At 37.5% G+C, this 25,436-nt stretch overlaps 1 protein-coding gene across 1 annotated transcript in view; it reads left to right on the forward strand.

Moving 5' to 3' along the window:
- Positions 1-2,096: 2,096 nt before the first annotated feature.
- The window catches only part of GTF2E1 (general transcription factor IIE subunit 1), a gene marked incomplete at both ends in the record, with an annotated part of 28,303 nt that continues 4,963 nt past the window's right edge, over positions 2,097-25,436 (forward strand). Inside the window, 3 exons of the mRNA XM_084232338.1 lie at positions 2,097-2,544; positions 17,972-18,173; positions 25,076-25,317. Of these exons, the coding sequence (XP_084088464.1) occupies positions 2,097-2,544; positions 17,972-18,173; positions 25,076-25,317 (892 nt within the window). The remainder of the gene's footprint in view (positions 2,545-17,971; positions 18,174-25,075; positions 25,318-25,436) is intronic.

Here is a 25,436-nt window from a genome sequence, read left to right on the forward strand (position 1 = left end):
GTTGGAGTCATCTAAAGAACTTCTAAATTAAGATGACGCCTAATGTACCTCCCTGCCCTGTCCTCCCCCTCCACCAGCTGAAACAGAATTTCTGGGAATGGGGGTTCAGGGTGGGTATTTTAAAATGCTCCTTAGCTGATTCTAGTTTATAGCCAGGGTTGAGAACCCTTGGTTTGGAAAATAGAGTGTATGGGTGCAAGGTCAGGGAGGGAACATAATAGTCGGAAATGAGTTGGAAAGGTAGGTAATTTTGATAGTTGTCATTTATTGCTCTGTTGCATGCATTTTCTGTTCTGTTATGTTCTGCAGTCTGTTGAAGTGTTATGTTCTGCAGCCTGTTGAAGATTAAAACAGGAAACTAAAACTGGTTTCAAATATAAACATATAGACCAAATTGGAAAGGAGACCAAAGTGCACCTGCTAATATGCTGTGATACTGCTGTGATACTTACTTGGCGGCCTTAAGTTTTAAGATGACAGAAAGGCCCTAAACCAGATTGCCATCTAGGTGCTACTTTGTTGTCTCTTATCTATAGTCATGCCTGTGCTTTTACTATCTCAAATATATACTTTATTATAACTTTTAGAAATATATACTTTATTATAACTTTTATTATAACTTTCCTTTATGCCTCCCTCCCCCCATGCATAACGATTGGTTATTTAGGAATTTTTTTTTTAGTATATATATTACTGTGGGGGTATTCAATCTGATAATGTTGATAACCACTGATTGATATTTTTTAAAGGTTCAGTATAAACTTGTCTAGCTTATATAGGGAGTAGAAGTGGTGGAGGAGAAAGGGCAGAGGTCAGGAAGGAGAGTTTTTAAATGTAGAGATTTTGAACATGGTGTTAGCATAAATTCTCTGGTTCTCCCATTGAAATAGTTCAAAGTGCTATGCCTGTTAAAAATTTCCTCTCAGTGTTGGGAAATTTCATTTGACGTGGTCTATGTGTATAGCCTGCTTGTTTTTATTTTGGGACATAATAAATTGAGATGGAAGCTCTCTCCTTATTAACAAGTGCTTCCTAAGCACATTACATACATTCTCATTAACTCACAACAACCTCATTGAGGTAGCTGATACTATCCTTATTTCTCAGAGTAAAGTGTAACTTGAAATGACTTGAAGTTGTTGAAGGGATTTACTCAAAATTACACGGCTACTAAAACACAGGCTGTCTGGGCCTCCCCTGGTGGCGCAGTGGTTGAGCGCTGGGTTGCGAGGCTGCCCGCAGCCTCTGCAGCGCCAGTTAGATCTCCGGCCATCAGCGAGGGTCCCACAAAACAAACAAACAAACAAACAAACAAACAAAAAACCCACAGGCTGTCTAACTCTGAATTCCAAAATCCAGGCTTTTTAACAGCTAGTTCATGCCAGTTTGGGCAAGAGCTTTCCAGGTCATGGCTTGAGAACTAGATACAATTCGCTTCTGCTTTGTTCTGCAAGAAATCTGATATTTCAGGATATCCTGGGATTTTTCTTTTCTTTAGAATTGTACTCTGTCTGAATCCAAGTATTAATTTCTTTCAGATTTGTAACAGTTAGTAGTATTGTCATATACCCCAACTGGAGATTGTGTTTATTGGGTTTTTGTGTCTTTATTGTGAGAGCATGACTATGTGAAATGCCCTAGAATCTATCTTGGTAGAAAAATTTTACCCATGAAAAGAAATAAACACATTATGAACCTAATGTCAACTGTTAGATTTCTTAGGGGGTTCCTAGCATTTTCAATGATCTGTATCATTAAAACTAGTGAGACTTCATTTAGCTTTTTTGTGTAATAGTTACTTCATAGAATCAGGCACACTATAGATCTGAAAGTAGCCATCTAAGAAATATATCAAGCTTTGTAGGTGTAATCTTCTCTACATTCTAAAGGAGAATTTTGTTCTTTAACTAGAACATAAGAGTTTAAAGACTTAGGCATTACAAGTCTTTAAAAAAAAATGTTTTGAGTACCTTTGTGATATTCCAAGAATAGTGGTAGCTGCCAGCTAGCCACTAGATTTAAAATTATTGCTATGTCCATCTAACTTTTTTTTTTTTTTTCTGGATTCAGTAAAAGTTGAAATTTGCTGCAAAAAGATGGCTGACCCAGATGTCCTCACTGAGGTTCCAGCAGCATTGAAGAGGTTAGCCAAGTATGTGATCCGGGGGTTTTATGGCATTGAGCACGCCTTGGCTTTGGACATCTTGATCCGGAACCCCTGTGTGAAAGAAGAGGATATGCTGGAGCTTCTCAAATTTGATCGGAAGCAACTTAGATCAGTTTTAAATAATTTAAAGGGAGACAAGTTCATCAAATGCAGAATGAGGGTAGAGACTGCTGCAGATGGAAAAACCACTCGTCATAACTACTACTTTATTAATTATCGTACTCTTGTTAATGTGGTAAAATATAAACTGGACCACATGAGGAGGAGAATTGAAACTGATGAGAGAGATTCCACCAATCGGGCTTCCTTCAAATGTCCTTGTTGTAGTAATACTTTTACAGACTTGGAAGCTAATCAGCTCTTTGATCCCATGACAGGTGAGATTTTTCCAGTTTATGAATCTTTTAAGCAACTCAAAAATAAAATACCTTCTTTCTTAAATTGATTCATCTGATTTTTAAGCCAGTCATGTATGTCATTATAAAGTTTTGGGGTTTTTTATTTATGCATACAAGAACTGGGGTGTAGACCAGAGGTGTAGGGGTGGGGGTGAGAGGATTCACCAGAGAGAGAGAGTAGGGAATAGAATAGGCAGATCTACTGAATACATAGCTGAGGGGTACAGCAGGTGAGACAGGAGAGAGCTGCTGTGCCATGTGGTTTAGCTCCCTGGCTGGGGATGGAACTCCTGTTGTCACAGTGGCTGCAAATAGCTTGATAGCACTGAGTCTTTAACCCCTGCAGCACAAAGGAGGCCCACGTGTATATCATTATAAAAGTGATGGATTGATGTATTTTTACTTTATAATTTATAATTAAAGTAATTTATTTTCTTATATTGGTGTTCATTTTTGTACGGTACTTGATTTTCCCCTCAGGTACAGTTCCCATAGTTCTTCTACCATCATAGCACTTTTAGAAGCTTTTGCAGTCTTTCTTCTTGGGGAAATACGTTAAGTATCCTTTGCCTGTTGTCCTACCATAGTAGCCCTCCTACCTCTGCCCAAACCTCCACCCCTTATTTACAGCTACAGCTTGATCTGAAGGGTTGATTTCTCAACCACTTTGAGGCTGTTCTGAAAATATTTAAACATCTTTTTGTACCAGTCACTGCCAGATAATTGTAATGTATTTGAAGAATGCTTTGGTAATGAAAGTACAAAGTGCTATCAAAAGTACTTAATCAGGATTTGTGCAAGGTGTTTGGAAAAAACTAAGTAACAGCTAAGACCTAAAAGATGAGTAAGAGTTAACTGGGTGAAATAGAGGGATACCCTTTCTAAGTAAATGGATAGTTATTTTGCATCTTTTAGCCATACATTAATAGAAGAGAATTATCATAAGCTAATGTTTCATTTAATTAAATTCTTTAGTTTAAAAGATATTATCAACACAAAAAAATACAAAACATGCATTTTCTAAAAATGCAGTATGTCTAGCATTAATATGAGAAACTTTAAAATACTAGGTTATATGGTTATTTTATCTTGTTATTTTCAACAAGGGACTTTAGTTTTGCTAATTAAGCAGTTCAATTTTGTATTTTCTAGAGGTTAAAATCTATAGCATTGACTAATGCTATTAAGTTAGGTTGTCTCTTTATTTTATTTTTTTTTTTTTATATTTTTTTTTTTATAGAGGCATGCTTTATTTATTTGTTTGCTTGTTTGTTTGTTTGTTTTGTTTATACATGCACTGGGCACAGTCAGAAGCGCGGGAGGGTGAGAGAATTCACCAGAGCCAGAGCGGGGAGCAGAGCAGGCAGAAGGACCGAAGTACACTGCTGAGGGGAGCAGCGGGCCGCAGGAGAGGTCTGCACGCCATGTGGGACCCTCCTCTGGTGGCCGGGGAGCAGCCGGGGATCGAACCGGCGCCGCAGAGGCCGCGCGCAGTTTCGCAACCCAGCGCTCAACCGCTGCGCCACCGGGGAGGCCCTAGGTTGTCTCTTTATCATGACTGAATTCAGGAATGTAGGTTACTTTTTAGTCTATAAATCTGTCTTAAACTATCTGAAAATGTAACTAAACTTTCATACATGAAATTTTTGTTGTAAAAAAATTACAGATTTGTATATATGGTTAATTTCAGTTTTTGTGGATTTTTTGGGTACATTTTAAAGCATTTATCCAATTAACATTATTGACCAAAAAACCTAGAGCTTACATATTTTTTCCTTTATTTGCTGTGAAACATTCACTTTGGACAAAGTCATTTAAAGATTTCACATTTGTGTTAAATGTTTTAGTTTGTGCTAACCTATTTAACTGGAAAGGGCTTAACTAAGAGATCTTGGTTATAAGAAAATCTTAACCATCCTGAGCATAAGAATTGCTTCAGTATGTAACAAGGAGAGGTTGTAGAGTATATCTGAAAGTCTTCCAAATAGACTAGAAAATTATTGTCATTTTTGCCATTTGCTCTAACAGATTACGTAAAGTTGCTCCGGGTTTTGGTTTGGTGATTCTCTGCAGATGTTGATGTTGCAGTGGTCATCTTCATCGCTCTTGACTGCAGAGGAAGGTGTTATCCAGTCCCTCAGAGAGGGTGATCTAAAATAACATGCTTCTACTACATTTATGCATCCTTTGATTCTTAAGTAATTACATGAAACTTTCTAAAAGGAAATTACCCCATACCTTATATATCACTATTTAGGTTGACCTATGATGTTCTTTGAGTTTCTCCTAGCATCAGTGTCTGAATGAAACTAATTCTAACTAACAGGTGGTCTAACTTCCAATGTAGTCAAGGCTGTTTGAATTAGAGAGTTGAGATAGGGTGGGCCAAATAACAGCATTTTATGAATGGAAGCCAAAACAGAAAGTTGTTTGTGACTTCTTTGAGCAAGAACTCTGTTTTTAATATGAGGGTTATGGTTAGCGTGAAGGTAGAAAGCCTGAAAGTAGAAAGTAGTCCAGAAGAGCAAGAGGTCACTTTATCTTGGTATCCCTTACAGTACTAATAGTCTGATTAACTAATAGTCAACTTAATTGGCATGTATATCCCTACAGTGTAGCCTGATAGTATCATGATTGAGACTCTTTAGTCTCTGAGAATCTTCTTTCTGAGAATACACATGGCTTTTGGTTATAATTTGACTTTCCATTTGGATTTTTTTTAAGGAGAGAATGTGCTGACATGATTGACATTAGGCCCCAGTATATTTTTCACTTCTGTTGTAATGTTTTTTTCGCTATTAAAAATCCCTACAGCCTACTTTGGTATGTACATTACCTTTAGAAATCGTGGTCATTTTCCTCTCTCTTCCTGTTTTGCTCAGTATTCACATACACAGCCCCCCCCCTTTTTTTTTTTTAAGAAGATGGAAATAAAACATTTGGTGTGTATATCAAAGAAGGAAGAGGGAAGTTTTTTTCCTATAATATTTCTGCTCTGTTTAGATAGAATGATTACAATTTTCATTCTAAGCCCTGTCCTTTACAAAGCTGTTCTGTGTCCTAGCTGCTATTGGAAATTGATGATATTTTTGACAAAATGGCGATAACTGACAGACTGCTATCTCTGTTCTCATCTCAGCAGTTCTTAGGTTGAATTAGCAATTAGGGAGTTAATTCAGGAATGAAAATTTAAGACTTTCTAGACTTTCCACCTTGCCTAGTAAAAAGTTCTTAACTAAATGGGTAGCTTTTTGCCATTGGACAAAGGGGTAGTGACTACTGGATGAACTTCTGAAGAACACCTGGAAATTCAGCTCTCTGAAAACTGAATCCAACCTTAATTGTTTCACCATTGTTAATTCACACGTAGCTAGTGATTTTCCTCCTTACAGTTTATAACTTTTCTCTACCACATCTCTCTTTTTTCTAAAGATTGTAGATTTTTTCCCCTGCTTTCCTGTAGTTTTTGTCTTGGATGTTCTTCGGTTGAATTTTCCAAATATTTGTCACTTGGTATATATACATACTTTATTTTATTAAAGTGAATTAGCCTAGTATTTGTGCTCTGGTCCCTAATTTCAGAAACTTAATCATCCAAAACTAACTGTCTTACTTCCTGAAATATGGGGTTTTATATAATCATATTCATAACAAAGATAGTATAACTTAAAATCCCTCAAAAAAGCAGAATAGCCTGTGTTTCATAAATGCATGTTTTAGTTTAGCAAGCTTTTTGATCATGTAAATAGACTTAGTATTTCTAGTCTAGCAATCTCTCTCATGGGTTATTTGGTTAATGCTACTTCTAAGTTAAGTTCAGCAATATACTTCCCCGAAGGGAAGGAGAGGCTTTATTCTTTTTTTGGATGTTAAGGTTAGATGATATGGAATTAGCTTTATATTTTCCCTTGTTAAGAAATTACATAATGGGGGGGCCTCCCCAGTAGTGCAGCGGTTGAGCGCTGGGTTGCGAAGCTGCCCGCAGCCTGTGCAGTGCCGGTTGGATCCCCGGCTGCTCCCCGGTCACCGGAGGAGGGTCCCACATGGCACGCAGACCTCTCCTGCCGCCGCTGCGCGCCTCAGCAGTGTACCTCGGTCCTTCTGCCTGCTCTGCTCCCTGCTCTGGCTCTGATGAATTCTCTCACCCTCCCGTGCTTCTGACTGTACCCAGTGCTTGTATAAATAAATAAATAAATCTTTGGAGAAAAAAAAAAAAAGTTACATAATGGGAACTTTTTTTTATTGAGTTAACATTGGCTTTTAACATTGTTTAAGTTTCTAGTTTATATTTTTTCCATTTTTAATTTAAAAACAATGTGGCCATAATTCCAGAAAAGATTTTGAAGAGAAAAAAATTACAAGACCACCAACCTTTTACATATACCTGTAATTACCACAGTCACAAATAGTGATCTCTTAGTTTCTTAATGTACCAAACTTTTCTGTTTCTATCTGATGTTCAAAATATATTTAAGTGTGGCCCTATCCCTAAACCTCTCCATTTTTCTTGTACTGCTTTTGGTGAATATCTAGTTTCTGTTCTTGTTGCTATTGCCAATATAGAAGCAGTACTTACTTTTGTACAAAAGTAAGTTCTCATTTTATTCTGTTTAAGTTTTTGTTTAAGAATTGTCAGCAGTGGGACTGTTGGGTAAAAGCATATTTGTGCACACCCTAGTTTTATTGTGAGTGGTCTAAAATTGCTAGGTTTTTGAATTAGAGACAGTTTGTGATTATCAGTGAATTCACCTGAAGACCTGGGAACACCATTTTTAATAAGCTTTGAAATAAGTTAAAATTTTAAGAAGGAATTTTATGTGTATATTCAATCTTAGAAATATGAATTTAGAAATTATTAGTTCAGCTTATCAAATGGTGTGCATGCAGGTGCATATAAACATACCTGTATTGTCCTTAATGGTGTGGAAGATCTTAGAAAATAATAAATATAACTAGGGCTATATTGATTTCTGGAATATTTTAGGTTGACTGTTAGGGAGGAATATGATAGATTTTGTCAAAATCTAACTTGTTTTATGAGGTTCCTTGGAAAATACAGATTTTAAGATCAACTTAAAAGCATGTATGCAATGGGAATAGGCCACTTCCAGTGGTTAGTTTACATCACTTAAAATATTTAAGTAGATTGGATTTAAATATGGGCCATTTATATGTAAAGTTTAAGGTTAAATCATGATTCCCTTGTTGCCTTATGACTGCAGGTTAAATTTTTTTTTTTGGTTGAGACAGATCAGTTTTCTGATCTCAGTATCACTGAAATTCTTCAATTCCCTTGAACTTAATATTTCATACTGTTACTGTCTTTGTGAGATTCTTTGTTTTCCTTCATAGAGCAGGCTACCTTTTCCTGTTTAGAAATATTTCTAGGATTACTTTGCTCAGGGATTGACTTATAATATTGCCCAGGATGGATTTATTTGAAGATTATTTTGGAAAGCTCTGAGGTGTGTATATTTTGGAAGGGTTGAGGGAGGTGTATTAAATGAGTAAGTTAAAAATAAAAACAAGTGGGCCTCCCTGGTGGCGCAAGGAATTAAGCACAGCACTATGAAATAGTCCTCAGCCTCTGCAGCACGAGTTCCATCCCTGGCCGGCCAGGGAGAAGCCCACATGGCGAGGCAGACCTCTCCTGCCTTGCCCTCTGCTCCCCTCAGCATTGTGTTTCACTCAGTCTGCCTGTTCTGTGCCCCAATCTGTCTCTGGTGGATCCTCTCACCCCTCACAATTCTGGCCTGTGCCCCGGCTCTTGTATGCATAAATGGATGTATCTTTTAAAATAAATAAATAAATAAATAAAAACAAGTAATGGAAAAATAATAAGAAACAAGTGGCATTACTTTTCTACCTTTCCTCTGTCCCAAAATCTTTGGCTTGATTTTTAAAAAAATATTTTGCTGCTTTTGGTCTTAAGGATTTAGAGCTTTATTTTAAAAATTATTTTGTGCCTTATCTATTTTGTATTTCGTATTTTTGCCTTATATTTTTTGATTTTGGTTACATAGGAGCAAAATTGTTTGTGGAGAGTTGCTGCTTTTTATCCTTTTGATTTAAAATAGTATATCAAAGTGACTGACTTTTTGCTTGCTCATGAGATAAATTTGATTTGAGACCTAATTTGGAAAATTTATTGACTGCTTTAGTAATCACCTAAATATCATACTTCAGCTTCTTTTTTCCTCCTATGCAAGCTCCCCTTTATAATGAGTTCTAGAACATAAGAATAATATATGATTAGACTACATCTAATGTATCCATTTAAGGAGGGAGATGTCAATCTCATTGATATGTGAGTTTTGGCATATTGTATAGATCATTAATACATTTTGGGTTTTTCTGAATTTAAAAATACACTAAGCTGCTTTTGGTTTTTCCTTTTGCATGCAAATGAATATTTTACAGTGTCATATGTTTTGCAATGAATTGTGAAAGGATGATTTATCAAATTTCTTTTTATTATAGAGTATTACATGAAATATATAACTGTTTTTCTGTCAAGCCTGTTACTATTTTATGATGGTAATAACAGAAGCCTTGATAATGCTTTCAAAGAATAGCCCAACAATAGTGACATGATTACTACATATTAGTTAAGAGGGTGTTACATGCTTTTGGAGTATTCAAATAAAATATTTTCTTTTAAAAATACATGAATAGTATATGAATATAAAATTGTTGAAGACTCAACTAGAAAAATATGTAGATTAAAATGGAAACCTGATTTTTCCTCTGTTCTCCCACTCAACCCAGCCCCCAATTCTTATTTTCTGTGTATTAGCAGCTATTAAGTTCTGTGGTTATTCTTTAAGTTCTTTTATCTTACATTTCCAACCTCTCCCCACCCCATAAGGTCTTTTGAAATATAATAAAATGATTCTTAAATATTTTATTGTTACAGCTGATGGTTTTAATTCTTGGTCAACTTCTGGTAAGGGTTTTGGAGCATTTACTGCATAGCGTCCTTTGCGTTATCAGTGTGCTCCCAAAGGACAAACAAAAAACACAGAGAGAGAGAGAGAGTGTGTGTGTGTGTGTGTGTGTGTGTGTGTGTGTGTGTGTATAAGTAAAGCAACAATGTATTTGGACTCCAGATCCCTAACTTCTAATATTGCGGTATGGTAATAAATAGTCCCTTGGACAAATCATATACTCACCATAGGCCTTTTTTACCATATGTAAAATCACAGGTTCAGTCTGTTATATGTTTGGCTCTTATCAACTTTAATTTCAAAGAACCCTTTCATTTGGAGGGTAGTTGACATTTTAAAAGTGTATAGAGACTTGGGATTGTTCTAGCACTGCTTTTAAAGGATGATGTTAATCATTTTTGCTTAATTTGAAAGCCTTGGTTAGGAATTGAAACTCCTGTTTACAGTAGTATCCATATAGAAAGTATGCTCTGCTTAATTATGCCATCTTCAAAATCACACTGTGGCATAATGGAGAATGATATTTACAATTTTTAGGCAGTCTTATTTTACCAAGTCCCCCAGTACACTCCCTTTCCTCAAATATGCATAATTTGTAAAATATTTAGTGGAAGGGGAAACAATGTCCAAATATGCTTCCTAAGGTATACATGGTAGATGAATTTTTACAGTATAATAAGATTAATTCCAGTGATGTATTTTGAAGTTTTATAGTATCCCATTCATCTCACAAAAATTCTAGAAGTTCTGTTCCTTAGTTATTGGTTTTAACATGCAACTTAATTATCTTACTGTTTTTCCGGGAAGTTGTTTCAATGACGGGAAGTAAAAAAATTTTTATTAAAGATTATTTATACATACAAGAGCTGGGGTGCAGGCCAGAGGTGTGGGGGGTGAGAGGATTCACCAGAGACAGTGGGGAACAGAACAGGCAGATTGACTGAAATACACTGCTGAGGGGAGCAGTGGGTGAGGCAGGAGAGGTCTGCTGGCTAGTGGGGGGGATCAAACTTGTGCTGGTGATAGCTTGCTAGTGCTGTCTTTAAGCCCTGCACCACCAGGAAGGCCCAGAAGTAAAAATTTTTAATTTAAAGTTTTTCATAGGACTGTCCAGGTTATCTAAGCTCTTATCTCTTGGTTTGATTTTGCACTATGCTCTTAGCTATTCTCCTTACATTCACTCTTGCTGCCCCTATAGACTTTATGTAACAACAGCTAACAGCTGTGACCCTTCTAAAAAACACATCAGATTATGTCACTTTTCTGTTCAGAATCTTACAGAAGCTTCTTCCTAATCTTGCAAAGGCTTCTTTCTTACTCAGAAAAGTCAGTCCTTAACAGAACTTACATGGTTCTTTATCTACTCTCTTTCCTCCTCCTTCCCAAATGCCCCCCTTTTGGGCATTTTTTTTCTACCATTTTCTTCCATGTGCACTCCACAGCCGTTGTGCTGGCCCATCTTATTTGTGCCTTGCACTCACCAGGCATGTCTTCACTTTTCTAATCTTTTTTACATGCTATTGCCTCTTGCCCAAATATCTGTATGACTTGTTCCTTATATCTGAGTCTCCGCTCACTGTTGCTGTACAGAGAGGCCTGCTCTGAGTATCCTGAGTAAGAGAGTGACACTCCTTTCCCTTCACCTTCTTTTTCCTTATGCCCATTCTGTTGTTTTTATTTATTATCGTAATCAGTATCTGATGCTACTTTTTGTCTTGACTCTTCCCAACTAGAACGTGAACTCCACAAAAGTAGTTCAGAAGATTGGCTAAATTTAGGAAAGCAGAATGTGAGAAACTGTGCTGTGCTGATTTTGCAGCAGTTGACATTTGATCTCCCTGGTAACTTGGCCAGTCTTGAAGAGTGGGGTGCAACATGACTCCCACTTCAGCACTGCAGCATCTGTCATATCAAAGCAATTGGGTTTATCACAGCAAAAAGGTTTTGTTTTGGGTTTTGTTTTTGTTTTTTTGATAGGAAAATGGCTGAATGTTTTTCAGTTGCAGCTAATGCCTTTGACAGATAATCCAGTATTTCTGGATATTAACTGATGGCCCACTCATTGTATATATTGGAGTGAAGAGGAAAAAGATGCATTCTTGGGCCTCCCCGGTGGCGCAGTGGTTGAGCGCTGGGTTGCGAAGCTGCCTGCAGCCGCTGCAGCGCCAGTTCAATCCCCGGCCTCCAGGCGAGGGTCCCACATGGCGCGCAGACCTCTCCTGCCACCCACTGCTCCCCTCAGCAGTGTACTTAGGTCCTTCTGCCTGTTCTGCTCCCTGGTCTGGTTCTGGTGAATTCTCTCATCCTCCCGCGCTTCTGACTGTACCCAGTGCTTGTATAAATAAATAAATAAATCTTAAAAAAAAAAAAAAGATGCATTCTTAAGTAATGTTGAGTTGTTTGGGAAATTTGACTCATAATGTCTTGTGCCCTTCTCAATCATGATAAATTTCCAATTTGTTTTCTTCTTAAAAACTAAGGAGGATAAACATTTTGTCTGCTTTGGTTTTATTTATGTTTATTGTTCCCTTGACTGAATGCTCACATAATTAAAATGAGTAACATGTTGAATAAATGAGTAACATGTTGGAAGCAGTTAAGGGGAATATTTTGGCCAGCATAATAGAAACCACTTAAATTTTCTTCTGTGTAGAAAAGGAAAAATACTTAGAACAGTTACTTTTTTCTTTTGTTACCATTCTCCCTAGCTACCCAATTAGCTTTTATTCTTACATTTCTTATTTGGAGAGAAAGTTAAAATTGTGTGGAACTTTCCCCCTCTTGCTTTACCTTCTCTCTTTCACCTCTCTCTTCCTCACAATTTGATCGCTGTTTCTTGTCTTATTCTGGAATGATAACTTACCTTTGTTAGAAGGGTCCTGAGGTGTAGAATCAGGACATTCATATTGCTGCTGATTAGATAGCCCAAAAATAGTTTTGAAATCTATATATAAGATTTTTTTTTTCTCTATATTTTCAACTTGACTGTCTGTCTACACCTGGATATGTTTTGATCCTTTTAGCAAGCCTGATACATTTAGACACAGCTTAGTTAACTGCTAAGCATGTGCTAGGCAGTCAATGTTTATTAAATTCTTTGTTATAAGTCCTCTTTTCCTTTCCATATTAAAAAAAAAATTAGCGCCTGTGTATATACATGGAGAAAGTTTGCTAAATTTAGCTGGGCAGGGTGATAAGAGGTTGGCAAAAGAGTGTGTAATTGAATCTAGGCTAAGTGATTTCTGCTTTTAAGTTATGACTAGGTAAGTTTAACCTGAGACTTTATTTTCTTATATGTTAGATTTGGATAATATTATGTTACAGACATAGGTAAGATGAACATGTGGGAATATTTGTAAAGCAACTGTCTTAGTTCTCTCATGGATGGTTTGTAAGTAATACATAAGCAAATGCTGTATCATTGAACTCTTTTTTTCCCCTTCTAATCCCATTTTATGGGATTAGAAGCTTAGTCTAAAGAATCTTTGTAGCCTTCATTTTTCTTCCTGATGTCACTTCAAGCTTGAATGTTCTGCTTCTGTCACTTGGATTCACTGTTGTTGAATTTTGCCTTTTTAGTTTTAATGTGTAGGATGGAAAAGATGTAACAGCTGTGAATTTCAATTCTGGTTCCTTCTCACATTCTTTGAGTAGTGTATTCTGTGTACACTACTTAGTACAGAGAGGTTTAGTAACAAGAGTTAGGATATTATCATGCTGATTACCTAACAGCAGCTCTCCACTAGGTGTATGCATTAGAATTACTTGTGGAACTTTTAAAATGTACATTCTTGGACTCCACTCAAGACCTGTTGAATCAACATATCTAGGTTGGGGCTTGGATGTTTTAAAATTCCGCTAGTGATTTTTATGTAAATATTCAGTTAAGAACTGGCTAATTAGAAGATCATCTCAAGCCACTGAGGCAGATCAATATTTATAAATATTTGTTTTGATAACCTCATGTCATTTCCCAAAAATTTTCAGTGACTTATTTCCAAAACCATCAAAATATAGCTTGACACTCAAGATCCATCTATGGCCACCCTAATTTACCTTTCTAATTATTTATTTTACCATTCTTTTTGAAAACAAATTCCTTCTATATTAAAATTATAGTTTCACATTATTTTTAACTGCCTACTGCCCTTATGATGATCTACAATGACCTGTTCTCTTTCCACCTTTCTTTGATTTGTCACATTTGCTTTTCTTCTAAATTCTACTAGTACCCTCAGCTAGAAGTCATGTTCCTTCTTTGAACTCCAGAACACGTTTGTGCTTTATTTTCCCACTGATCCCAGATCATGTGTGTGTTCAACTACCATTCATCTGTACTTCTTGATGACAGATTCTGTGTCTATGTGTCCAGCACCACTCACTCAATAAAAAGGTGCTTTGTACATAGTATATGATGAGTTGTGTGTATTTTGTAATCAAATACTGACTTTTTCAAGGATGTTTATGTAGTGATCAGCCTTATTATATTTCTGCAGAGCAAAGGACAGGTATGCTTACTGTTCGCTGTAATTAGAGCAATGTTTCCATCTTGAACATGTCTACTTAGTTTATAGTAATGATAACATTACCTTCCAGAACAAGTATCAGTCTTGTTTCACATTATAAAAGGTTTGGGTTCCATAACCTCAAGGTTTCTCTCCTGTAATAAAACCCACTGCAGGTATAATTGTCACCTGGCCCTCTTTGTGTTACCCTATGGGATTTGGGGTTCAGGGAACTGACAAGCTGACTCTGGCCACTGATGTTGCCATTAGTAATAAAGTTCTTTGTCTCTGACCTAGGAGGCTTGTCTTGCATCTTTCAACATCCATGAAACTGTGGCAGGATAAATTGCTAACTACAAGTAGGGTAAAATCTCAGACCTCTAACAGTTCTTGAAAGTAGAACACTCTTGTCTAACACTCTTGTCAGAAACGCAAAATGGGCCTTTCTTCAAGTAAATTTTTTTTTTTTAAAGATTTACTTATTTATGCATACAAGAGCTGGGGTACAGGCCAGAGGTGTGGGGGGTGAGAGGATTCACCAGAGACAGAGCTGGGAACAGAACAGGCAGATTGATCAAAGTACACTGCTGAGGGGAGCAGTGGGCGAGCCAGGAGAGGTCTGCTGCGCCATGTGGGTTGCTTCCTGGCTGGCCGAGGCATCAAACTCATGCTGTAGAGGCTACGGACAGCTTCATAGGTTGTGTCTTAACACCTTGCGCCACCAGGGAGGCCTACTTCAAGTAACTCTCGTTAAATCTTAAGTATAGTTCTCTGGAAAGCTCCTAGATGAGGCTAGAATTCAGGTTCCGTATGGTTATTTACTATGCTCTCACCACTCTATTCTGTGAAACTAAATTTATTCAAGGGAATTTAAAGGACTGTTACTTTAATGTCGTCCTAATATGAGATGATAACAGTGATCTCTTTCTCTTCCCAAAATAAAAACAGTATTATTTTATATGGGTGAGCTACCCTGATAAACATGTTGATATTTTTTCTGCTTAAAGCTTAAGTCTGGAATGTATGTTGTCTTCAAAACAGAAAAGGTAATATTTGAGATGACTTTAAAAGAAACTTGTCTTTAGCATGACAATTTTAATGGTAAATAAACTACAAAACTATGCAAGTAATAAAGCATAACATGTAAGATAGTGACAAATGTTAAGGGGGAAAAAGGCAGGACAGTACAGTTTTAAAAATTTAGGTAAAATTGGTTAGGAAAGGCCTAACTGAGGTGGCATTTGAGTAAACAACTTAGGTAAGTTAATAGAGCAGCCATTTGATTAGGTAGCATTTGGACAGCAGGAAAACTTTGTAATTGTTTTAAACATCTTATATGAAAAGGAATTTGTATGTACTTGATTATGTGTGAGTGGCAATAAAAAATTATTTTGCTTGAAATGTATCAGTAGGGTGTAGTATTATGTCAAAGTAGAGATGCTTGGTTTATTTATTCCTAGCTGGAGAAGAGTAATTAGAATTAAGGTTAGATATCAAGTACATGTGGGGCTTTAAAAAAGTTAAACGTTTTAGGGGCCTCCCTGATGGCGCAAGGTGTTAAGACACAACCTATGAAGCTATCAGTAGCCTCTGCAGCAAGGGGTCGATCCCTGGCCAGGGAGGTGACCCACATGGTGCAGCAGACCCCTCCTGACTTGCCCGCTGCTCCTCTCAGCAGTGTATTTCAGTCAGTCTGCCTGTTCTATTCCCCATTCTGTCTCTGGTGAATCCTCTCACCCTCCACACCTCTGGTCTGTACCCCAGTTCTTATATGCATAAATAAATAAATCTTTTTTTTTTTTTTTTTTTTGGGTGGGACCCTCACCCGTGGCCGGGGAACAAACTGGTGCTGCAGAGGCCGCAGGCAGCCTTGCAGCCCAGCAACCAACTGCTGCGCCACCAGGGGAGTCCCAGTAAATAAATCTTTTTAAAAAAAAGTTAAATGTTTGAGTACTTAACTATGTGTTGGACATTCAGTATTTGTATGATCTCTCTTAATCAGTCAGGTCAATTGGATTAGAAGGGAAGAATACCTATGTCCTTGACATTCAGGGTAAGAACCAAACTGGAGACCTAAGTGAAGCTTGATATAGATCGTGAGTTTCAGTGTAAAAATTTGGGTTTGAATCTCACCGCTTCTCCCCTTAATTAGTAGTTGTATTATCTTGAGCAAGTTGTTCAACTCCTTACATCCTGTTAATTTTACATATTTAAGTGGGCAATAATAATACAATTTCAGTTGATTGGCAGTATTTGGTACTTGGCAAGCACTCAGTAAACAATAGCTGCTATGTGATTTAGACAGATCACAAAATTCAGCACCTCAGTTCTGACACCATTTTACAGGATTGATGTAAGGTTCAAAATGTGTATGTGGGAGCTGAAAGGATTGGCGCGGTAAAGAAAAGGAAAACCAAGCTAAGTTTCTCACAGGCAGGAACTTTATTGTGCTTCCAGGTGAGGTTCGCCCGACCCCTAAGTCAGAGAAGTCACACCTGTTGTGGGGGAGGGATGTCCTTTTATAGGGTGAGGAAAGGTTAGGTGGGAAACTGGGTTTCCAGGGCAGGGAAAGGTTTCAGGGTAGGGAAGGGCTTACAGGGCAGGGAAATGTTTCTGTCTGATTTTTTATATGTGGGCTTCCTCATTCCTGTGCCCTGCATCAACCTTTCAGGAGCATTTTAAAACAGAAAGCACAATACAAATACAATGAATATTGAATTCTAGTATGTTTTGTCTGAAGTATTTGAATTTACTTGATGGGTGAATGGTTATGGATGGGTTAATGTTTGAGGGCCAGATTATGTAGAGTCTTGGTTGTAGCATGAGAAATTTAGATTTGAAGTCTTGAACTTTAGAAATTCAGCTACCTGATGGTCTTTAGAACAGGCAGATGAAATAATAAAAATGGCGATATGAGAATCTTGGCATCGGAGAGGCAGAAGCTAGAGGCTCAAAGATAAGATCTAGAAGGGCCTCCCTAGTGTCCTAGGAGTTAATATTAGCACTATCACTGCAAGGGCCTGAGTTTGATCCTGGCCAGGGAACTAACCCACACATGGCACAACAGACCTCTCCTGTCTTGCCCACTGCTCCCTTTAGCAGTGTATTTCAGTAAATCTGCCTGTTCTGCTCCCCACTGTATCTCTGTTGAATCTTCTCACCCCCACACCTCTGGCCTATACCTCAATTCTTCTATACACACACACACACACACAATAAATAAACAAACAAATAAATAAATAAAAATTGAGAATTTGTAGCCCCTTAAAAAAAAAAATCAGATCTAGGAAACTGCTTTAGCCCAATTAATGGTAACCTAGATTAAAGAAATGACAGAGATGGAAAATCTGAGATGTGTCTAAGGAATTTTTGCAGTTTAATTGCAAGTTGAATGGGAAGGATATAGAAATAAGAAAAATAAAGACTTCTTGAACTTTAACTTTGGAAATGGATTGATTCTATTTATTTAGATATAAAAGCTTAATAAGTTTGATGAAATAGCCTTGTGGCGATCTTGGGGATGACCAGACACTTTTGGCTTTAGGTATTTATTTGATTTCTTTATAATGTAGACCCAAGTAATTACAAAGAGAAAGCTGTTGGCAGAGGGTAGAAGTTTCCATAGTAAATTGTAAAGAATTTGATTTTAACCTAAGTAAATATATTAGAAATGTGATTAAATACTGTTTGTTCTGCAGCATTTAGTGGTGGTATTACTTTGAATTACATCAAAAAATGAATAGATGAAGAGATAGATAGATGTGATATATCGAATGTAGCAAAATGTTAATTGTGGATTTAGATGTTAAGCACATGTATGTTCACTGTAACTTTTTGACTTTTTCATATATTTGAAAGTTTTAATAACAGCATGTTGGAGGAGGAACAGAACTAGAAATTCTTTGCTGTTGAGGATTTCCCTTCCCCGACCTAATACTTTTGTTTTCTCTGTAGGAACTTTCCACTGTACTTTTTGCCATACAGAGGTAGAAGAAGATGAATCAGCAATGCCTAAAAAAGATGCACGCACACTTTTGGCAAGGTTTAATGAACAAATTGAGCCCATATATAAATTGCTTCGGGAAACAGAAGATGTCAACTTGGCCTATGAAATACTTGAGCCAGAACCCACAGAAATACCAGCCTTGAAACAGAGGTAAGTGTTAGAAACACCTGTAAGCTCACAGTTGTTTTAACTTCTTTAAGTTGGACAGCAGGAGCGGGTAAGTAATTTATCAAGAGAGTTAAACTGTGATGTTCAAATAGATTCTGAGCTCTGCCTCACTTGTCTTATTAACTTGTGCCTGTGATGAAATTTGTGCTGAATGCAGAACAGTATGGGCCTTAGGCAAAAATCCTTAAATAGTCAGGTTTGACTTCAAGTCCTCACTCAGTTTAGGTCTGTTGCAATTCAGCCAATAGTTTGCGCCTCTTGGGAATATTTGAATGTTCCTAACCAAGTTCTGAAGTCTGAAGTTCTTTATAATACAGCATTTGTTTTATTATTTTTGAAGCATTTTAACCATGCATTTCTTCTCTTCCTTAGTTTTCAATGCATTTTCCTTGACAGTTAAGTATAGTAGGTATTCTCCAGGAAATATTTCTTGCTGTGACTCCTTTTTTTTTTTGTCAGTGCACCTTAATATACCTAAAGAGTATGCTATAAAAAGCTATGCCGTAAAAAGTAGTTTGTATTCTTTTTTGAAAAACATAAATGAGAATTGGATCTGGGAGAATGTTCCTACTTTGTCCTTTTTCTTTCTCCTTCCCCGTGTCAAGCTGAGGGTGTAGCGTATCCACCCATTCACTGCTGTCATTGAACCCATTATACAAAGTTGTAACTGTAGTTTTTAGGAGCACTGTTATTTCACACCCTCTGGTACTGATGTTATAGTTTGGGGCAGTTTTGAGCAAATTGAGTTTCTTTTGGATAGTTAAAAATAGTCCAGTTGTACAAAAAGTTAGTATCTGTGTGAGTTATTGTAAATTTTTTTACCTTGCCCCCTGTATCAGTTAGGATGCCTTACATAATAACAGAATACCCAACTAGAAGTAGCTTGAAGAGTAAGAAAAATTTGTCTGGCATGACCAAAAGTCCTGAGGTAATATAGTTGAAAATTAATTTCATAGCTCAATTATATCCTCAGGGTTCTAGGTTTGTTCCATGTTTCTACTCTGCTGAATTCAGCCTGTTGGTTGTCCTCTTGGCCTTATGAGCAGAGCTAACCTAAGATGACCATATCTCTTTAGGTATATTGTGTAGATGAAATTGTCCAAATGCAGAAAAAGGGGCTGTCCTTTCCTTATGTCCTATTATAAGACTGAGGCTTACCCAGAGGGTCACCTTCATTTCCCAGAATTGTTTTATGTGCTTATTTCTAAACAGTATCTGGCAAAGGAAGTGAGGTCACATGATTGGTGCTTTGACTAGTTAAGTTTTACCTCTTAGGCCTGGGGATGACCTCAGAGTCCTTTGGAACAAACAGCCATCAGTATTTGAAATCAGTAAGCAAAGGAGTGGCTTTTTGTTTCCATTCGTTTGGTCTGTTATCACAAATTTATTTTTTAAATATCTTTTTCTGTCCACTTATATAATAAAAGCCTATGAGAAAAATTGATTATATAAAAATAATTCTTTACACCTGTGTTATTTCTTATTAAAATATGTTTCACCTTACTCTGATTGCTTCTACATGACATTATACTGTATGAATTATTCTTGTGTTTCCTCTTCTAACTATAGCTATTTTCCTGTTTGTTAAGATTCTTCCCTACTAAAATAGCATTTATTCACTGCCATCATTGTCATCCTGCCTCTATTGTTCCCCATTTCCACAGTCTACCTCTCATTTGAATGTCTTTATTTCAGTATCTCTTATTCCATGCTGAACACAAGTCTGAATGGTACAGTAATGCTAGAGGCTCATGGCAGCTGACTGTACCAAGTTACCTATTTCTTATTTTCACTTTAAAAATATTTTACATATATTTTTTATTTTTATATATATATATATATTACATCATTGCTCATTTTTAAATAATGTTTGCTCCCCACCCCCCAGGTATAGTGCCCACAGAATTTCCTTCACCATTTCACCCATGCACCATCACCACAGTCCCCTGTGTTCCTCCCTCCATCCCTTTGATCCCTCTCCCTCCTCCTTCCCTGCAGATGTCTCTGGTTTATAATTGTCTGTTTGTTTTTGTTTTGTTGTGTTTTGTATTGTTATTATTTTTTTCCCCTGATGTCTTATTTGGTTCTCCTATATTCCTCCTATAAGTGAAACTGTCCGATATTTTTCTTTTTCCTTCTGACTTATTTCACTGAGCATAATTCCTTCTAGCTCCATCCATGTTGCTGCAAAATGGCATTGGTTTATCTTTTTTGATTGCTGAATAGTATTACATTGTGTGTTATATATCACATCTTCTTGATCCAGTCATCTATTTTTGGGCATTTGGGTTGTTTCCAGGTTTTATCTGTTATAAATAGGCAAGTCACCTATTTCTTATCAGAAATGACGGTGACTCCAGAAGTAAAAAAAGAATTAAAAAATAGAGGAAATAAATTGATAAGAGAATATACAATGGTATAGACTCAGGAAGAAAGGGGAAGTGGAGACAGGCAAGATAGATAGAATGGGGTAGCTGGAGCTGCCATCTAGAACAAAGTACAGTTGCTTCCACTGATCAGAGGAAAGACCATTGGAGCCATGTTACAAGAACCATGGTTGAGATGGCTTCTGAGCATTTGACAAGCTCAACTGCCTGGATATAACATCCTGGAGATAGTGTTGATTTGGCCTTTCTGCTATAGGATCTGTTTCAGAGCATAACAGTTCTGTATTAGCCATCCTGCCCCAAATACAAGAAAAGTAATATTAGTAGAGTGATATGGGAGTCAGAAGCAATGTTAATTCATTCATTTATTTATTTATTTATTTTTTAAAGATTTATTTATTTATACAAGCACTGGGTACAGTCAAGTGCGGGAGAGTGAGAGAATTCACCAGAGCCAGAGCGGGGAGCAGAGCAGGCAAAAGAACCGAAGTACACTGCTGAGGGGAGCAGTGGGCGGCAGGAGAGGTCTGCGTGCCATGCGGGACCCTCCTCCTGTGGCCGGGGAGCAGCCGGGGATCGAACCCGCACTGCAGAGGCTGCGGGCAGCTTCACAAGCCAGCGCTCAACCTCTGCACCACCGGGCAGGCCCCATTTATTGTATTTTTTAAAAAATAAATGGCACAATTTAGTTTGATGACTAATGTATAAACCAGTTAAATTCTAGCCTATCTCTAGATCAGGAACCAGATGCTGCCTCTGCAGAGCTGTCAGTAGACTTAACTCAGGTGTTGATGGACAGCTCCACCCTTTAGGCAAGTCAGTCCATTGGTGATATTTAAAGTCTTCTTATCTTTTTTTGAATGAAATTCCTTGTCATGAATTGCCGCTTTTTTCATCTTTACGTAAAATCTATGCATTCTCTCCATAGAAGTTTAAATACGGGGCCTCCCCTGTGGCGCAGCGGTTGAGTGCTGGGTTGCGAAGCTGCCTGCAGCCTCTGCAGCGCCGGTTCGATCCCTGGCTGCTCCCCGGCCACTGGAGGAGGGTCTCACATGGCGCGCAGACTTCTGCAGCCCAGTGCTCCCCTCAGCAGTGTGTTTTGTCAGTTTGCCTGTTCTGCTCCCCGCTCTGGCTCTGGTGAATTCTCTCACACTCCCGCGCTTCTGACTGTACCCAGTGCTTGTCTAAATAAATAAATAAATAAATAAATAAATCTTTAAAAAAAAAAAAAAAAAGAAGTTTAAATACGTAAAAATGAACTCTGGTGCCTCTCACCTAAATTTTCTTCAATATTAAATTTGCTGATTATTTAGATATGTCTGTGTCTGTTGTGAAGGTAGAAATCTATGTAGTTTAACTCTCCATGCTAAATTTTATCAAATTTTAAAATTTATTTGACTTGTGATCAGATCGCTCACAAAAAATCTCGTTTCTATAATGGGGTACTGAAAACAAAAGACTTAATAAGTATTTTTCATGCTAACATTTATTTGAATTATCCTGTTATTTTTCCGCTTTTCATTTTGTTCTTCTCTACTCAAAATATTGAGTGCTTGTTAACCTTCTGGAGATAGTCTTTAGAGTCAATGCTAAAGATAGCACATAGCTGAAAATTATATGTAGAGAGAAACAGAGTAGCTTCAGAAAGAATGAGTGTATCTATTAAGAATCTGGAGAAGAGACAGATTAGAGAAATATTCAGTGGGTAGAGGGAGACAGAAAAAGGTACATGGTTAGCTCAGGAAGACATATTTGGGGACAAACAGTTATGTAGAGCAGATTCAATATAAGATCAGTACATTGAGGATAGAAACATTACAAGGAGTCAAGGAGACAACTGGATAAGAGAGAAGAGATGCAGGGTGTAAAGTAAGCACAAAAACATAAATATAGATCTGGTTGAGAGAGAAGAGAAGATAAAGAAAAGTGAATGCTCGAGCAGACCAGCTTTTAAACAGCCAGTTTATATCAGAGGAAAAAGTAAGCAGAGTCAGAGTATAGTGAAAACACCAAAACAGCCTTTTAAAAGACAATATGGAACAGGTAGAAGATAGAAAGAGAATGACTAGAGACAGATATGAATTAAATTAAGACAAACAGTAAATATAGCATAAGTGACATTAGATGAATGCAGAAAGAAATAGAAAGTAGAGAGAATCCACATACTTGTGATGAGAGTATAGTACTTATAAATACAGCAAGATACAGATGGATTGGCTACAGAGAGATGCCGAGTAGGCCTGAAGAGTGGAAGAACAAATAACTGGTACAGAGCAGAGTGATTTACATAGCAGCCCTGGAAACAGATAGAGGCAGTAGCTTGCAGGCATGGATTAAATGACTGGATCTGTATGGAGGGGACTACTGGAAGAATACATTTCTTGATAGCAAAAGTGGCAGTGGACCTATAGATATCCAGAGGCAGAACAGGAGTGAGCCCAAGATCATCTTCAGAGGATGGTCAGAAACACAGTGTTTTTAGGAAGGGAGAACAGATAAATGCGCAGAAATATACATCGGAGAAACCTCAACTATGCATGAGACCAAAAGCTCAAGTAGATATAAGTGTACTCTGGAAGAAATAAAAGTAATGAAGTAAGCAAAATGAAGTAGGAACACAGAGAAGGAAGAAATAGTTAATGGTTTCTGAAAGAAAGAAGTGGTACAAGACAAAAATACAGGTGAAATAGTATCAATTAAATTCAAAATGAAATAGGACTTCAACAGGAGAGTGCCCAGGATCCATGGAAAAGATTTCGAGAAAAATGGAAGAGAAAAAAAGGAGAAATACAGGGCCAAGAGAGTCATCTAGTAGGGGGGCCCTCCTTGGTGGCTCAGTGGGTTCAGTGCCGCGCTGTGAAGCTGTCCGCAGACTCTTTAGCGTGGTTTCTATTTCTGGCCGGCCAGGGACCCACATAGCACGGCAGACCTTTCCTGTCTCTCCCGCTGCACCCCTCAGCAGTGTCTTCGGTCCGTCTGTTCTGCTCCCCACTCTGTCTCTGGTGAATTCTCTCACCCTCCCGGGCCACTGACCTGTACCCCAGTTCTCGTGTAGATAAATTAAAAAAAAAAAACCTTAAAAAAAAAAAGAGAGCGAGTCAACCAGTAGATACTGAGAGGAATTCAGCAAAAGGTATGAAGAAATCTTGAAGCAGGCATGAAGTGAGCAGGCAACGCAAAGCATGAAGATGGTTTATGGAATAAAATAGCTAAACAGTGAGAAAGAGACATAGAAGTTGATGCAGAAAAAGCAGCAGCAGCAGGCAGAGAATGATGAAATAGGAACTTGGACACAGTGAATCAGGTATATGAGAAAGAATGTAGGACAAAGTGAAATGAATAGTGACCACTAGGAAGATTGAAAACTTGACTTAGAGATGAGAAAACATTAGTGACTAGGAAAGGTAAAGAATAGTTTGGCCTGAAACAGGCTAAGATCATTGGTTGTATTGGTAAAAAGCACAACAAAATAGATGAAAAATAGACCACGGTTACTGTGGGATAGAAATAATGGTTGGGGAATGGAGGAGTGCATAGAAGAATCAGCATTGGTGCAGAGATCGAAAGACACAACCGGAGAAAAAAGGCTAATCTTTGCATAGGGATATACCTTATTTGATGAATACCAGAGGAACATTAATTCTGAGTTGAGTTCTGGCTTTATAGAAGACTCATTAAGCTTTTCTGTGCACAAAAGTAAGGAAAAGCACACAGAATCATTTTCAAATATAGTAATTCCCCAATATCTATAAGAGATGGGTTCTAAGACCACCGGTGGCTGCCTGAAACCATGGATACCACCAAACCCTATATATGCTATATTTTTCCTATACATACATACCTAGAGTTTACAGATAAAACACAATAAGAGGTTAACAGCAATAATAATAAAATTGAACAGTTTTAATGATATACTGGAATAAAAGTTAGTGAACACCCTCAATCCCCTCAAAATATCTTAATGTCAGTGGTGTTTCCAGACAGTGGTTGACTATAGTCACTAAAACAGTAGAAAGAGAAACTCCACTGGGGATTACTGCATTCTAGATTGAGCTGAGAGAATGCTTTAAAAAATGTTTTGAGTTTTTTAATTTTGTTTTTAAACAAAATACTCATGAAATATATTACTGGGAAAATTTTTCACTGGACTAATAATGTCTTTAAGTAGATTTTGTCACAATATCATTTCCCCCTCTCCCTAAATAGATTAACTGACACATCTTGATCTATAAAACCTCAGACACTTATATATACCAGAGGCTATAGCATTTGAGGAAATTTGATATAAATAGGAATGTCTTCTTCTAACCCATGCAACTTCCACCCTGAAGATAAGAGGGTTTTGTCAGAATTGCTAAAGCATTGTGTCCATATTTGCTAAATAGTGTTTATTTGTAAAACTTCCATAAGCACCTCTCCAGCTGTCCTTTTCTAACTCCAAGACTTAATGTTTCTACTTAATGTTTCTTCTTCCTGTCCTCTGCTTTTTTAATGTAGCAAGGATCACACAGCAACTACTGCCGGAGCTGCTGGCCTGGCGAGTGGGCACCACCGGGAAGCGTGGACCACCACCAAAGGTCCCTCCTATGAGGACTTATATACTCAGAATGTTGTCATTAACATGGATGACCAAGAAGATCATCGAACCTCACTGGAGGGGAAATCTGCCAAAGAGCGACCCATTTGGTTGAGAGAGAGCACTGTCCAAGGGGCATATGGATCTGAAGAGATGAAGGAAGGTAAGAGTAGAAGTCAGTAAAATGACTGTTTTGGGTTCAGTAGAAACTAGCCTGACTTAGTGGGAAATTGCCTGGGCAATTTATATTTGTATTGGTAACCCACTATTTTCTGTTTTATG

This window comes from Talpa europaea (genome assembly GCF_964194135.1).
Source record: "Talpa europaea genome assembly, chromosome: 4".
In the NCBI taxonomy this organism is placed as follows: Eukaryota; Metazoa; Chordata; class Mammalia; order Eulipotyphla; family Talpidae; genus Talpa; species Talpa europaea.